The sequence below is a fragment of the Poecilia latipinna genome, unplaced genomic scaffold, assembly GCF_001443285.1.
Source record: "Poecilia latipinna isolate Pla-1442-1.1 unplaced genomic scaffold, P_latipinna-1.0 Scaffold1544, whole genome shotgun sequence".
Taxonomy (NCBI): Eukaryota; Metazoa; Chordata; class Actinopteri; order Cyprinodontiformes; family Poeciliidae; genus Poecilia; species Poecilia latipinna.
Genome location: NW_015114160.1, coordinates 19,906 through 35,587, shown reverse-complemented (window position 1 = coordinate 35,587; position 15,682 = coordinate 19,906). Strand labels below are relative to the sequence as shown.

The following is a 15,682-nucleotide window of genomic DNA, read 5'->3' as shown; positions in this document are numbered from 1 at the left end:
TAACTTATATTATGTTTGTAAACAAAACTATATTACATCAGAGCGTTAGGAGAAATACTGATAAAAAATAAAACTATGAGGAGAAAATGTCTTAATATTTAATATTATAAGCTAAATATATATTTATATTATATTTCAGGAATGAAGTCATACAAGAAGTCTATTATGACAATAAAGTCAAAATAAAACAAGAATAAAGTTGTAATTTTATGTTGATTCTCATAAAGCTTCACTGTTTTATTATTTTGACTTTATTGTTTGTTATTTTTACTTTATTCTCTTTTTTAAACTTTATTCTCATACTTTTATTTTGTAGGGCTACAGCAGAGTGCCTGAAGACTATAAATAGTCAGAAACAAGTTAAATTTTTACGGTTCTGTTAACAATATAAGAAAAAGTTGAGGAGCTTTTTCTTCACAGATTAAAAGTTAAAAGTCCAGTTTGGATTAAAATCTGGTTCTATTCCTGCCGGAGTACCAGGAGAAAACCCAAACCGTCACAGAGAGAACCTGCAAACTCCAAGCTGGGATTTAATCTTTCATTCTTCAAACTGAAAAGTCTAAATAAACGACATCAACTCAGTTTAGTTAGAATGTTTAGTGTATATAATAATAAAAATATTTTTTTTTTTATTGTTAATAATCCTGACTGGAGTTTTCATAATTCAAACATGAAAACGTTTCATTTCTTTGAATAGTTTTGATGTTTGCTGGTTCATGTTGGGGGAAATGTTGTTGTTTTAGTCAAACTGGAAGCTTTCCGTTGCCATAGAAACAACAGAAATGTTCAAAAGTTTAATTTAGAGGGATTTAATCTATTCTTAGCATCATAATAACATGTTGGCACAAATGATACGGAGGACATTCAGTTAAATTGGTGCTTCGGTTGGAATCACCTGATGCTTTTTTACATCTGATAGAAACGTTTTGTTTTGTTTTTATCGGTTATTTTCTATCTGTGAAATATAAATGTTTTGCAAACCGTAAACACTTTGTGGTGTCGGTACAGATTATGTTTTTCTATTATTCATCCTCTGGTTGCTCCTTTTCTGTCCCCTGGAATGATTGAAAAATCGTTTTGTGAGCATTTTTTATGAAAAAGCAAATATAACAGGAACATGTTGCTGTTTATAAACGATAATATAAAGTTGAATAATTCAGTCAAAATCCTCAGAAAATTGGAATCTGCTCTGAAAAATCAAAGCAGATTTTTTCCACCAAATGTTTCTGTGTGAAGGAAGCAGATGGAAAACGTCACAGACTGATCCGCCTTCAACAACAGAAAATGTTCCTCCAGGTCAAACCAGCTGGAAAGTTTTAGGTTTTCCAAGCATTTCTAGAATTTATACATATAATTTTATGTATTTTCTATGTAAAAAGTCGTCAATATGTTTAGTTTTTCTATTATTTCTGTTTATCATGTTGAATCAGCAACACATTTAAAGTTTTACAAAATAAATCAGATGGAAAAACAAAAACAGAAGTTCAATGGTAACGCTAACATCGAAGCTAATGCTAAAGCTAAACACTGCAACCCTGGAGCAACAAATTAATCATGATTTACATCCTCCATATAAATTAATATAAATGTAAACTACTTGCATTTTTAATAAGTTTATCCTTGTTATTGTTTATTTGGGTGTTGTAGTTGTTTTTGTTTCAGCATAATGCATAAATAATAATATGTTTCATGGTTTCCTCCTTGTTTCTCTGCTGCAGATATTTGAAAACCACCACAGATGATTTACCACCAGCTGCTCAAATATGAATGAACCAGAAGATTTCACACAATATTTTTCCTTCCTGGACTTCAGTCAGAAATCTGAACCCAGAGCAGGTGATGTCAGATATTAACCACATATCTGTGTTGGAGCTGTGAGTCTGTGGACTGACCTGGCGTGTTTCACCAAGTCCATGCAAATTAAATCATTTACATTCATGTCAGAAATATTCATGTTTACAAAAACCATCCATATCTTTCTGTCTGACACAGAAAAACTTCCAAATGCCTAAAAATCCAAAAAACACCAACTGTGTTTAAACCCATTGTGTCTGAAAGCTTCATCCTGAATATTATTATTATATATCAGACCTGAGGGAGGAGCAGAAAGAGTAAAGAGACAAAAACAGAAGAAATGTTCTGTGTAAACGTATCGACTGAATTCAGATTTAATTATTTACCTGCTGAACATCAGCATGTTTACCAAACGTCCAAATCAGACGGATCTTTTTCTGGGCTTTGTTTGTGACAAACTGACATTTATTCAAGTCGTGGATAAACAGTTAGCATTTAGCTCCAAACTAAATATTTAGCTTCCTAATTATGTATGTAACTTACTGGCTAAACTTTTAGCTTGTAAACATTAATTTGATAAATAAATAAATAGGTTGTAAACATTTAGGAAGTTAGATAGTTTAGCTGGTCATTTATCTAGGAAGCTAAATATCTATGACAGCAATAACTGATCAGAAATGTGACTTTTACGTTTTATTCTGATGTTTGCATCAATTCAAATCCTGTCAAATCTCAGCTTGTTAAAATGAAGCTTTTTATTAAAATAATCACATTTGGAAAATATTAAATAAAATAAACTCAGCCTAGTAAAAACAACCAGAACATTTTAGTTCAAAGATAGACGTCATGTTTTCATAGAAAAGGAAAGCAGTTATTTCATCTGAATATTTTGACTCATGTTAGGAAGTTTTTACTGTCATGGCAACAAAACGGAGCTGAATTTATCTGGAAATGTTACCAACGACCTGGAGGAGATGAAGAACAGCTGCAGATCGCATCAAACAGCAGAACAACAAAACAATCCTCTGTTTGATGTTCCTCTGAAAGTGACTGAGCCCAAACAGAGGCACCTGCAGCAGGGTCAAAGGTCAGGACGCTAACAGTCCCACCGACACAGAGACTCTGCAGGAAACACTGGAAATAAGTTACATGTTATTTTTTCATTTTAATCCGTCTCACATCTAACAAAGTTTACACAGCCTGACGATAAATCAATAACATGTATCTGTTTAGATATGTGATCAATATCAATAGATAATACAGCTGATAGAATAAACTGTGATCCAGAACCGCACAGCATTCTGGGACATGTAGGCAGAGGAAAGACTTTAGACACTCAACCTCTAACAGAGCTAAGCAATTACTAACTAACTCACTCTTTGGTTGCCTAGCAACAAACTATTTAGCTACTAACTAACTCACTTTTTGAGAGCGTTACCTAGCAACAACCTGCTGAGTAACTTACTAATTCTCACACTCTGGTTGCCTAGCAACAACCTGCTGAGTAACTTACTAATTCTCACACTCTCGTTGCCTAGCAACAACCTGCTGAGTAACTTACTAATTCTCACACTCTGGTTGCCTAGCAACAACCTGCTGAGTATTTTTGCGCAGCAGCAGTTTAAAGTTTCCTCCCTGAGCCTCATAACTGCTTAAAAATAAAAAATAACGCCATGAAGTGAAAACTGGATAAAACAGGAAAGGTTATTATTATTATTTCAGGTATTTAAAACCAAAAACTAATCAATAGTTATTTATATTATCGTCCAAATTGATCTCGAGTCCTGAAACAATTTCTAAGAGTTTCTGAATCACATTATTCCACAAATTACAGTAATTTTATTTTTATTGTTATTGTTTTTAAATGAGTGAAGTTGAGTTTCAGTTGGACTCAAACTGAAGTCCAGACTCTGAATGAATGGCTTCATTAGCGTGTGGAGGGGCCCCATGCGTTCACACAGACATGACCAGGAATCCATGATCCCTTTCAGCTAATCCCAGACGGCGCTTCGCTTCGCTCCAACACAAACACCTGAAACTGAGCCTTACATTTATAATCAGTTATTTATCACTCAAATTAACATTGAGCTGCTTTTCCTGTTGACTGTCTGTTTCTGGAGGACAGGGACTGGATGGAGAACCTGGAAATATGAATTATGTTGATATTTCTGGTACTTCCAGGACTAAATGTTCTGTTTTATTTTCTTTTTATTTGTTAATAACAAGTCGATGAACAGCAACCAGAAGGTTTAGCTCCGTGTTTTGGCTGCAGACTGTAATTCCTCTGACAGCAGAGCGCCACCAGCAGCCCTGCAGGGTAAACACGGCTCAACAGTTCAACAGCATACGGACCAAATTTAATCCCAGCTCTGCTCTGCAGGCTGATTTACAGCCAAGTGCACTCGGCTGGCGTCTCTGAGGAAGAGCCGGAAATCAACCTGGAGTGTTCGCATCCAGACAAGCCTTCAGTGGTTTTGTTTTCCTGCTGCAGTGAAATAATCATCAGTTTAATCTTCAGAAAGTCGATTTCTGATGATTCTGCTGGAGAAAAATCAGAATCTGGAGCTTCAGCTGTTATTTTTTTAATCGTGTTTAAAAAGTTGCACAAAGATTGGAACAAACGCAGCTTTGGAACATCTGACAGCGCTGACGTGTTGAGGAGAGCTGGAGGCAACAAACTGGAGAGATTTAAGACAAGATGCAGAGAAAACCAGAAATCCAACGACTGAAACCAGAGAAAACGAGCAGCAAACAAAATGATTCACAGACAGAAACTGTCTGACACAAAACCATTTATCTCTTCAGATCCTGTTTCTGCTGCTGGATAATAAAAATAATCACTGCAGCTCAAAGTGAAGGAAACAGCCTTACAATACAAACCGGTCGGCCATTTTTGTAGTTTGATAACAGAGATGCAACGTTGTACCAAGACCACCGTCTGGAAGAAAAGAGTACAGTTACATCAAAAATGTAGAGATTTTCAAGAAAAGACGTGGAAATTTCTGAGCTCCAAAAGTCAAAGACAGAAGAACATAAATGTTTCATTCAAGAGAATTTATATTTGCCATAAACCTGGACAACATTTCCCATCTTAAAGCAGCTTCATGGCAGTTTATGACTCTTTCTTCTGGTTTTATTGCTTTTCCAAACATCAACTGTTGAATAAAATGTGTCTCCATTTTCAATCTACTGAAATATTTTCAAATTAAAAAAGGGGGATTTATCATGTCCTAACTTGACGCCACAGCCAGTTTTTAGTGAACCAGTCTCTCTCTGTGTCTGCAGATCTGAAGACTCACAACAAATAAAGAATATCTTCCTGGATTTGGAGGTAAAATGTCAATATTCTGTTTTCTGTGTGATATTTTGGTTCTGGTTGCAAGAATAAAGTATAAACAAGCTTCGTCTGTTGGAGGAAACAATGAGGAACTCCACCTGCTTATTGTCGCAGCTGCGGCTGCTCACACTCACCTCCATGCGTCTCAGCAGGCCTTTGATCAGGTAATTGCTCCTCGGCCCCCGGAGTTTGCGTCGCTCGTATGTCTCCATGGCGACCACCTCTCCATCCTTCATGTGTCAGCCGCCTTTTTAAGACGGACGTTCGAGGCCCAACACCTCGTCCTTTGACCTCTCTGTGGTCGGTCGCTCATATGGCGGCGGCGGTCAGCGTGGCTGTTCCTTTAACGCCTTACTGACTCTGATTTTTAGATTCACACTGAGGAGAGGAAACTGAGACGATTCAAGAAGCAAAAGTCTGACAGATGACAGATCAGTTTCCTCCAACAGTTTCACATTTAAAGAGGAAAAATCATGTTTTCTGCACACATATAGACGAGGGCAGAGTATCCAAAATATTACTCATGTAAGAGTAAAACTACTTCAGCATGTTTTTACCCATGTAAACGTAAAAGTAGCCGTTAAGAAATGACTCAAGAGTAAAAAAGTATTTGGTAAAAAGTCAACTCAAGTACTGAGTAACCAGTCAAATTATCAATCATTTCATATTTAAATCATCAGACGGATCAAAGTGTAAAGTTTAGTGGAAATTTTGGTATTTTAAGGATCAAAATGAAAATAATTAATATAAATAACAAAAGAAAATTTTTCCAAATCAGTTTCTTTCAATAAGAAACTGATGAAACTATCTGAAACTGCAGCTGTGTGTGTTTGTGTCTGGTGAGTTTTTGGTTAAACATGTTTGTTTTTCATGTTTGTTTTTCATTCATTGGGTAGAAAATCCAGAAATTTTACTCAAGTAAGAGAAGAAATACTTTCTAATAAAATTACTCAAAGTACAACAGAGTAAAAATATTTTTTTTCAAAATGTTACATAAATGTAACTAGTTGCTACCCAACTCTAGATATGATTTTATAACACAATCAAGTAACTATGTCACCTTCAGTTTAAAACAAAGAAATGCTGTATCAGACATTTTAAGATCTGTCTTAAAAGAAATGTGACTTCCTGATTTATTGGGCCTCTGTCTCTTTAAGAAGCTCCTGCTCTTTCTGAAACTTTCAGGAATTCATCCCAACATGGCTCCTCTATTAACCCTTTAACAACATTTTTACCAGCAATGCTTTGAGAAGCAGCTCCTATAATGAGCCGTTCCAGCAGCTGTTTGCTAATTGCTGCTGGCTAGTCTGAAGGAGCCTGGTGGCAGAAGCTCAGAATCAAATGTCAAAGGTTTCTGTTGGGTAATGTGTTGCAGATTAGGTAGTTTACATTACAGACAAGTTGTAAACATATTGAGACTGCTACAGTTTACATGACCAAACTGCTGAGATGTTTAGACAAAATAAAAAATAAATAAGTAATATATGTAGGCTACTGGTTCATATAAAACATTTTATTTTGGCAGAAATGTTTTTAATTCAGTTCAAACTTAACAAAGAGCCATTGTAGCACAAAGTAAACTAAAGAAAGCTATGAGAGGCAAGGCTAAAATGAGCTAATATTAGCCCTAATAAATATAATTTCACATCTGGTTTTATAAAGAAGCTGAAATTAAGACCCTTTTCATTATTAACAGAGAAAACATGACTGAGACGTTTTAAATCTCGTCTAATACTGTGGCTAGTAAATCTTAACAGCCTCGATGTTCTCTTTAGCATTAGTGCTATTGCTAACCTAGCTTAGCCTGGAAACTTTCACTATAGAAACTTTATGAACTTCATAATGTGAAAAGCTAAAAATAATTTTTCAGTTAAATGTTAATATAGTTTTCAAATTTCTCCAAGGTTGTATGGATGTGTACACTATCATGATTGACAGCACTAAGTCCTGCCTCCTGGCTCTGATTGGTTGTTTCTAGTTTAGTTAGCACACCTTTTCACTGCTCAACAATAAACTAAGCATACAATAATTCTAATTAAACTAATTATGAAGTGTGAGTTTAAATCATTATAGATCTGAAATTTAATGATTTTTTTCATGTTTTTATAAGAAAAACATTAAGTTTGTAAATTATCAGGTGAAAATTTTTTTTATATGTTATTAATATTTGTTCCTGTTTTCAAACTGAAAGTGTGTGCTCTTGACTTATGGCAATAATATTCCCCCATAAAAATCAACCTAAAAGCTGAGAGTTTGTGAAAAAGTATCTTTTTATTGGACGTTACATGAACAAGAACATGAGCCTCAATCCAACGATCACAGCTTATCTATGCATAGTCTACAGATATTTAACGATGATTATCAACACGAGTCTCGGTTCCGGTTCGTTTCTGATTCAGGGTTTGCAGAAATGACACTTGATGATTTTCTTGAAGGCGCTCTGGAAGTCCTTGTTGAAGTAAGCGTAGATGATCGGGTTGAGCAGGGAGTTGGAGTATCCCAGCCAGTTGATGACGGCCTCCAGCCAGCCGGGCATGTAGCACGACTCCCGGCAGAACGGCATCACCAGCGCCACGATGAAGAAGGGCAGCCAGCAGAGGATGAAGGTGCCCATGATGATGCCCAGCGTCTTCACCGTCTTCCGCTCCCGCGCCAGCGCGATCTTCCGCTTGGCTTCCGTCGCCTTTTCGTGGCGGCTCTCGAACAGCGGCGCGGAGCTCGGGGTGTTGGGCAGCGGCAGGTGGCCCCTGGAGCTGCTGTGCACCTCGATGATCTCCAGAGACTCGCCGTCGTCGGCGTGCTTCACCGCGCCGTTGACGCTCGGCGGAAGCGGCGGCCGCGGCTCCACGCTGCGCTTCCAGCTCTTGCCCTGCTGCGCGTCGCCGTGCGGCTTCTTGTGGAAGAGCGCCGGAGACAGCGCCAGGCACGAGTCGGACACTTTCTTCTTCTCGGTTTTACGCACAGTCCTCCTGATCCGGAACCGCGCCGCTTTGAAAATCCGCCCGTACAGAACCAGCATCAGCGTCAGCGGGATGTAAAACGCGCCGAACGTGGAGTATATCGTGTACCACGGGTCCTGCCGGATCTTGCACTCCATCTGGCTGTGCCGGTCCTCCGCGTCGCCGCTCGGCTGGGAGCGCATCACCAGCATTGGCGGCACCGAGATGGAGAACCCGACTATCCAAGTGACGCTGATCAGAACCGCGGCTCGCCGCGGCGTCCGCTTCTTCATGTAGTCGATGGGCTCGGTGATGGCCCAGTAGCGGTCCAGCGCGATGGCGCACAGGTGCAGGATGGATGAGGTGCAGCACACCATGTCCAGGGAGATGAAGATGTCGCACGGCACCGGGCCGAGCGTCCAGCGGTCCAGAACCTGGTAGAGCGCCGCCATGGGCAGCACCAGCACCGACACCATCAGGTCGGTGACGGCCAGGGAGCCGATCAGGTAGTTGGCCACGTTCTGCAGGGAGCGCTCCAGTGCGATGGCCGCCACCACGCAGCCGTTCCCGAAGGCTGCGCACAGGATGAGCGCGCCGAGCAGGAAGGAGGTGAGCAGCTGGGAGCTCAGCGTCACCTCGCCGCCCGCGGCGGCAGCAGGTTCGGTGGAGTTGGGGAAGTCGAGCCAGGCTGTGGTGTTGTTAGTGCCGTCCATGGTGGCGCGGTGCGGTCAGAGCGTGTCAGCGGAGCCCGGTGCGCAGCCGATCAGCGCACATAGCGGACTGCGGGAGGAGCGCAGAGCAGCGCGGGGGACTGCAGGTCGCGGCTGCTGACTGAGAATGATGCGCGGTATTTATACCTGTGATGGAAAATGCGTCATGGGGCCGGTTCTGGTTCTGGTTCTGGTTCTGGTTCATTCCGTTTCCTCTTAATGTTTCAGCTGTTAAACTGGAAACTGAACATTTTATTTTCTTCCAGGTTTCATCTCTGGTTGTTTTTATTCAGCAGTTTTTGTTTTGTTTTATTGCAGCTTTTCAGAACCGGTCAGAGAACCAGGTGACCAAACGGATCAGAGGCGCTTAGAGCGCCACCTGCTGTTGGCATGGTGACTATAAAATATACAATGTTTAGGTCTGATAAGAAAATAGATTCATAATTTATAGACTGTAAATTAAGATTTATAAGTTAATTTTAGAAGATTGAGAGAAGTAAAATAACAATGTTGATAATTATACATATAATAATAATAACAACAATAATAACTATTATTACTACTACTTACAATATTATATTATTATAATATAATAATTTATATATATCAAGCTATTGGTCTGAATGATACACCTCAAACAATATTCAAGCTAAATTAATTATAATAACATTAAACTTTTATAGTGTAATATAATATGTCATTGTAGTTTTGATCATATTATTAGTTTTGTATTATTATTAATAAGCTATTTTAATATTAATCTCAATTGTTACTATTGTTATTATTATCATTATTTTAATAATATGATATTATAATAATAGTAATAACAATATTAAAAATATTTATAATGATAATTACTATTATCATTATTATACTAATTATTATGATATCAATGACTGAAGATACTTGGATTATATTATATTATTTATTACCCTTTGATCTAAATAAAAAAAATATCTCAACTGAACTTTTATTACAATGACATACTGTGAATAAGTAAATTATTATATTTTCAACACTTTTTTGTCAATACAAATTGATTTTTTCCTCCAAACCTTTCTATTTTCTAAGTGTAATTACATAAATAAACCAGCAGGGGGACACTATTGTTACTACAATTTCCAATGCGTTATTTAACGGCGTAACATTCTAGATAAATGTAAATTTAATCATCACAGAGAAGCGAAAATATTCGCCTTTATTAGATTTGGGACGGTGAGCGCTCTCGTAATTTTTGGCCCAACGGCCGTCCCGTAGTTCTCACTTTTCCTGTTGTCACAAACGGATTTAAATGCTCCTCACTTCGTCACCTCGGCCGTTTAAACATTTAAAAGTTACTCACGGTAAGCCTAACTGTGACAAACTGATTATAAAATATAAGATCGACACTTTAAAAGTTAGCTCGCTGTGGATTTTAAACCGTAACGAGGGGAAACTTGTTTATTTGGTTAACTTTAGCGAAGCTAGCTGGAGGTTAACAGTTTAAACGGTCTAGTTTCTTTTTTAGCGAGACATTTAGAGGAAAAATAACAGCTAAGTTGTAATATTAATACAAAGAAGTGTTATGGAGACTGATGCGGGTGTTAAACTGTGTAAAAATGCAAACAGTTGGATGGTTTTAATTTGATTCTGAAAGTATTTCTTCAGCATCAGCAGGTGCATTTTGACAAGCTTAGCTGTGATAAAAGTCTTGAATTATTAAATTATCTCTCATATTTCCAGATTTAAAGAAGCTGATTCTTTTCTAAAACCCTCTAAGTGGGTTTAGATCAACAGTCCGGACGTTTCCTGGAAGTTTTCATCAATTATTTTGAACTTTTGGTGCTTTTTACAGTCAGTTTCAGTCCTAAATCCATGTTTCTGGGATCAGGTCACGAGGTTAACAAAACCCTAACATCCGTCTCCATGGCAACACCCTACAGCTGATTCTGGGAGGTGAGTGGAATGTTTAGTGGAAGGAAAAAGTGTAGCTATAAGGCAGAACCAATAAAAATTTTCACTTTTTGAACAGAATTAGTGAATAAAATATCATTTTGAAGATGTTTTTAATAATCCGTTGACCTCTGACCTGTTTGGTTTGTCGTCCCTCCTGACCAGCAGATGGGTTGATCTGCTCCTGCCAGGCGGGTGAAGATGAACGGAAAGAAGCTCCGCTGCAGGCGCTGCCGCAGGGCCGTCGGAGACGCCAAGTGTTTGGTGGCGGTCAGTAACGAGTTTTATTTAAATTTAATCAAACTGGTTTGATTTGGATACAGAACATTGTAAGGACTGAGCCTCAGACATTCAGCATCTCTGTGTTTTCATCCAGTTCAGACTTTTGTTATTTATTAATGTAACATCATTAATGTGGAGAGTCACTCCAAGAAGTGGACATAGGGCACTTCCTGTGAACTCTGGAAAACAAGTTTTGATTTTTAAAGTGAATTCAACCATCACTTTTATCCATCCATCTCCTTTGAATGTTGTAAATCCACTTCCTGTTGTTGTCTTCTTTGTGGTTTCTGCCAGTAGTAACATCCGGCTGTTGATCATGTGACTCATATGTTTCCATTACAGCTTCATGAGACACATTTATTTTGATACATTTATAAAACCACCTCATCCCAGTGTAAAAACTGCAGTTTTTCCATTAAGTGAATTTATTTTAGTGCTCTCTGTTTTACTGGAAGCTCAGTTTGTGTCTCCAGGCAGCAGACTCCGGTCCGGGCCCCTGCTGTATTTGGCACATGGATGTTGATAATCTACCAGAGTGGATCTGGACTTCAGTTCAGCAGGTTGGTTTTCTCCTCTTCCTGCTTGTTTTTCTCATCATTTAATATTTAATGTAATGTCTGACATGAGGTTCAGGCTGCGTTCTCACTGCAGCCTGAAGTGAACCAAATCTGACCGGTGTCGTTCAGACGGTCATCCAGGTTGAGGCAGAATCATGAGTTCTGTGTTGCTTCAGGTCGGCTGAGCTCCACTGATCTGTGATCAGAACCGTTTGTAGAGTTTTCCAGAACCTGCCGTCTCGTCCTCAGGCCGTCTGGACGTCCGGGAAGCTGAACTGCTTCCACTGTGGGTCCCGGCTGGGCGGCTTCAGCTTCCTGAACCGGTACCGCTGCCCCTGCGGCCGCGACGCCACCGTCCACTTCAGCCGCAGCCGCGTGGATCTGGACCAGAAGCCCCGCCTCCTCATCGTCCCGCCGCGCAGGACGGGCCGCGGGTCGGCGCAGGCCCAGCAGGAGGAGCCCGCTCTGGGCCCGGTCTGTGCCGGTGGGGCCCCACAACACGGTGCCGCCGGAGACACGGACGCGCCGCAGCTGGACTCGTCCGTCAGGAGAGAAGCAGAACTTCAGGCTGAACCGGATCATGAGGTGTGGAGCGACGCCGTCCCCTGGGAGTCTGGAGCTCCAGCAGGATTAGCATCATTAGCACCGTTAGCATCGTCGTCTGCAGCGCCTCAGGAAACAGATGATGTTTATTTCACCTCTGAGGGAGAAGCGGAGCGGCAGGAGGAAGCGGTTCGTTTACTTTTCTGATTGAATCTGGAGTCAGCAGGAAACTTTTTAATACTGAATGTTATTATTTAATGTTAAATTAACACTGGAGGGAAAAAAGACGATTGTTTTACTTTCACCAGTAGAGTCTGTTCCCAAAATGAAACCTGGAGATGAAGCTGATTTGAACTCAGTGCAGAGAAGAAAATAACAGAAAAAACATTGAATCACTCAGGATTCAACACCAGAAATGACACAAACATTTCCTACACATAATGTTTATGTTTTCAGGCTTGATGTTTGTTTTGTGATTATTAATAAACAATCATCTGAACACAGCGATGATTGATTAGATAATTTAAACATCGACTGATGTTCTGTCAGAGAGTTTGTCTTTAGGTCGCCATTTTTATTCAACTGAACCGAAACACCAAATTCCACAGCACATCTACATGTCAGGGCTGTCATAGTCAGGCTAGCATAACTAGCTTGACTTTAGAAAAAAAGCAAATTTATTTGTAAATTCCATTTCATGTACAAGACAATTCAAACAGCTTCACAGAAAGTTTCATCAGTTGAAAATTTTAGACTTGCGGAAATTTTCTGAGTTCCAAATATCTAAAATGTTCGACCTCTGAACCTCAGAAATGTTCAAGTTTTTTCTTGAAAATTTCTGAGATTTTTCTCTCAGATTATTGAGTTTTGGAGCTCAGAAATTTCTGAGTGTCTCAGTGGATTTTCTCTGTTTTTCTGTCTACAATGACTGAAACTCAGTCGTAGCTCCAACCTGCTGCCACTTTGAGTGGCAAAACTCCACAGCATGAATTAGCAGGAAACGACAGAGAGACGCAGGACGCTGCTCTGTTTTCTTTAAACAGTTAACCATTCAGGAGAACCGGTTCTGTCCCGGTCCTGACCCAGTTCTGACCTGATTCTGACCTGGTTCTGACCTGATTCTGACCTGGTTCTGACCCAGTCCTGACCTGATTCTGACCTGGTTCTGGTCCGGTTCTGACCCGGTTCTGGTCCGGTTCTGACCTGGTTTTGACCCGGTTCTGGTCCGGTTCTGACCTGGTTTTGACCTGGTTCTGGTCCGGTTCTGACCCAGTTCTGGCTCTCTCCTGACCAGGTGTCGTCCTCTCAGGGCCCCGTGGTTCTGAGCTCCTTGGCCCGGATCAGACTGAGCAAAACAGACCAGAACCGACTGAAGAGTCAGAGGAGGAAGCAGAGGAGGAGAGAGAGATGGCTGCAGAGCCAGCTGCAGGAGGAAGAGGAGGAGGAGCCGGTGAGGAAGAGCAGGGGCCACACTGCAGTAAATTAGATTATTATTAAAAAGTTGATTGATTTCAGTCTGTAACTCAGACTGCAGCCGTATTTCTGTTAAATATGACGATTAAAACATGTTTAGGTTATAAAATGACTCCAGATCAATAAAACACGGTTTAATATCTGAATGTTTATTATTTACTGTTGGTTTGATCTGATTTACTGAGATGAATGAGGAGAATCGATGAGTAGAGAAACTACAGAGTCTCTGCAGGTTGTCGGTTTCCCTCCTCTGACCTCTGACCTGTGTGTCCCAGTCGTCCCCAGCCCGTCCTCTGGCCGGTGAGGACGTGGACCGGGACGGTCTGACCTGCGCCGTGTGTCTGGACGTTTTCTTCCGGCCCCGCAGCTGCCTGCCCTGCGCTCACGTCTTCTGCGAGCCGTGCCTGCGGCGCCTGGCCCGGAACCGCGCCGCCCACACGCCCTGCCCGCTCTGCCGCCGCCTCATCGCCAACACCGGCTTCCACAGAGGTCGGCGCCCGGCGGGTCACAATCTGAGACTGAGCCCTCCGGTTCTGACCCCGCTGCTCTTCCTCCCTCAGAGCTCGACCACCGGGCCAAGACTCTGTTCCCGAAGGTCTGGGCGACGCGCAGGCAGAACTTCCAGAACTCGCCGAGCGCCCGCTGGCCGCTGCCCAGCTCCCGGGAGCAGAGCCGCTTCCTGTGCTGTCAGGGCATTTTCACTTTTAACTCAAACTGCTGTGTCACAGTTAGCAGGTTTTTCTATTTTTATTTGAGTCTAACCGCTGAAACACCCACCTGACTGGGTCAGTAATTAATATCTCTGGTTTTAGGCTCATTTTCAGAAGCCTGATTTCCAAAATGGCTCCTCCTTTAGTTCATCTTCCTAACAGTGTCAGAACCAATCAGAGATGTAGAGGAGTTCCTCGTTTGTAGTGATGAGTTTTCTCTGTTTGTAGATAAAATGTTGTTTTTCCACCACACTGGCCCCAACGGGGCTCTGAATGTGACTCCATGTTGGGATCAGTTTGTTGGAAAATATGAAATTAAAACACAGGAGTCAGAATCTCTTTTCCTCTGCATACAAAACAAAAACCACAAAAATCCATAAATTCTGACATTTTCAAACACTAATTTGTCCAAAACATAATCAGACACCAGGCCTGTTTCTGTGGCATTAAGAGTTTTGTTGTTGTTCGGCGAGACAAAATGGCCTCCATTTAAATATAATACACTGAAGCTTTGCTGCCCCTGGTGGCTCAGGTGTGTCATTACACGTCACACCTGTTTTCCCAAAGAGCTCCCAGTTTAAAAGTATTTATCTTATTTTATTGCTCACAATAAGGTAAGATTAATCCTTAATATCTATCTTAATAATAAATTTTATATATATAAAACTTTGCTAACTATAGTGACCGTTTTAAAATAAATAACTCCAATCCTGATTTTGTTGCTCAAACTAAATTCTTTGTTTTTAAAAATGATTTAATTAAAATGCTCAGTTTATTTGTGAGCAGGTAGAACCATGACTTTAGTTTTAAAATGTTATGTTGTTTATCTGGAGCCAATAGCTGAATAGAAAAGAGTCATAAACTAAGTTTCATATATTTAGTCTTGAGAACAACTAAAATATTGATAATCTGAATAAAAAGTCTATCATAGAGCAGTTTTAACGTTCAGCTGATCTGTGAATATATTTCTGTAGATCATTTTGTCTGGTGACCTCTGACCTCTGCTCTGTTTGCTGCAGGTCATGGGCGAAGCGCGGAGGCCGCGTGGCGACGCTGGCGCCTAACTCAACGACCCTTTGACCTCAGCGCTCAGGGCCTTCCTCAGCTGCCCTTCGCCACGCTCATCATCCTCTTCGTCATCTCCGTGGTGCTGCTCCTCTACCTCGCCGGGTTCTTCTTCACTTTACTCACATGAGCTTCTGCACATGACCTGCTTTTAATTTGCACATAATTTATGAACTTGAGAGGCTTTTCAGATCCTGCAGAACCTCAGAAAGGTGCTGAACGAAACGGTTCCAACTTCTTGTAAAATAAATTTCTCGACTTTTCAAGGACTGAGACAGTTTTCATGTTTTCTGGGTTTTTCCACCTTTTGTTGTGCTGAGTCATTGTTCCTGTGTCCTCA

General features: G+C 40.7%; 2 protein-coding genes across 7 annotated transcripts; one reads left to right on the top strand and one right to left on the bottom strand.

Moving 5' to 3' along the window:
- Positions 1-7,378: 7,378 nt before the first annotated feature.
- On the bottom strand, positions 7,379-9,301 carry htr1ab (5-hydroxytryptamine (serotonin) receptor 1A b). Its single transcript, XM_015058491.1, has one exon. It carries the CDS (start codon positions 8,781-8,783, stop codon positions 7,527-7,529), a length of 1,257 nt encoding a protein of 418 aa, XP_014913977.1. The 5' UTR covers positions 8,784-9,301; the 3' UTR covers positions 7,379-7,526.
- Positions 9,302-9,964: 663 nt separating this feature from the next.
- LOC106963534 (E3 ubiquitin-protein ligase RNF180-like) lies at positions 9,965-15,608 on the top strand. Of its 6 annotated transcripts, none has more exons than XM_015058488.1 (9): positions 9,965-10,123; positions 10,651-10,715; positions 10,881-10,982; positions 11,468-11,554; positions 11,801-12,283; positions 13,389-13,544; positions 13,843-14,056; positions 14,128-14,253; positions 15,297-15,608. In XM_015058488.1, the coding sequence occupies exons 3-9, from the start codon at positions 10,914-10,916 to the stop codon at positions 15,470-15,472; spliced, it is 1,311 nt and encodes a 436-aa protein (XP_014913974.1). In that variant the 5' UTR covers positions 9,965-10,123; positions 10,651-10,715; positions 10,881-10,913; the 3' UTR covers positions 15,473-15,608. The 6 variants fall into 6 exon arrangements, with proteins under 6 accessions (XP_014913974.1, XP_014913975.1, XP_014913973.1 ...); XM_015058489.1 differs by having other exon boundaries at positions 10,878-10,982; XM_015058487.1 differs by having other exon boundaries at positions 10,615-10,715; positions 10,878-10,982.
- The last annotated feature ends 74 nt before the right edge of the window (positions 15,609-15,682 follow it).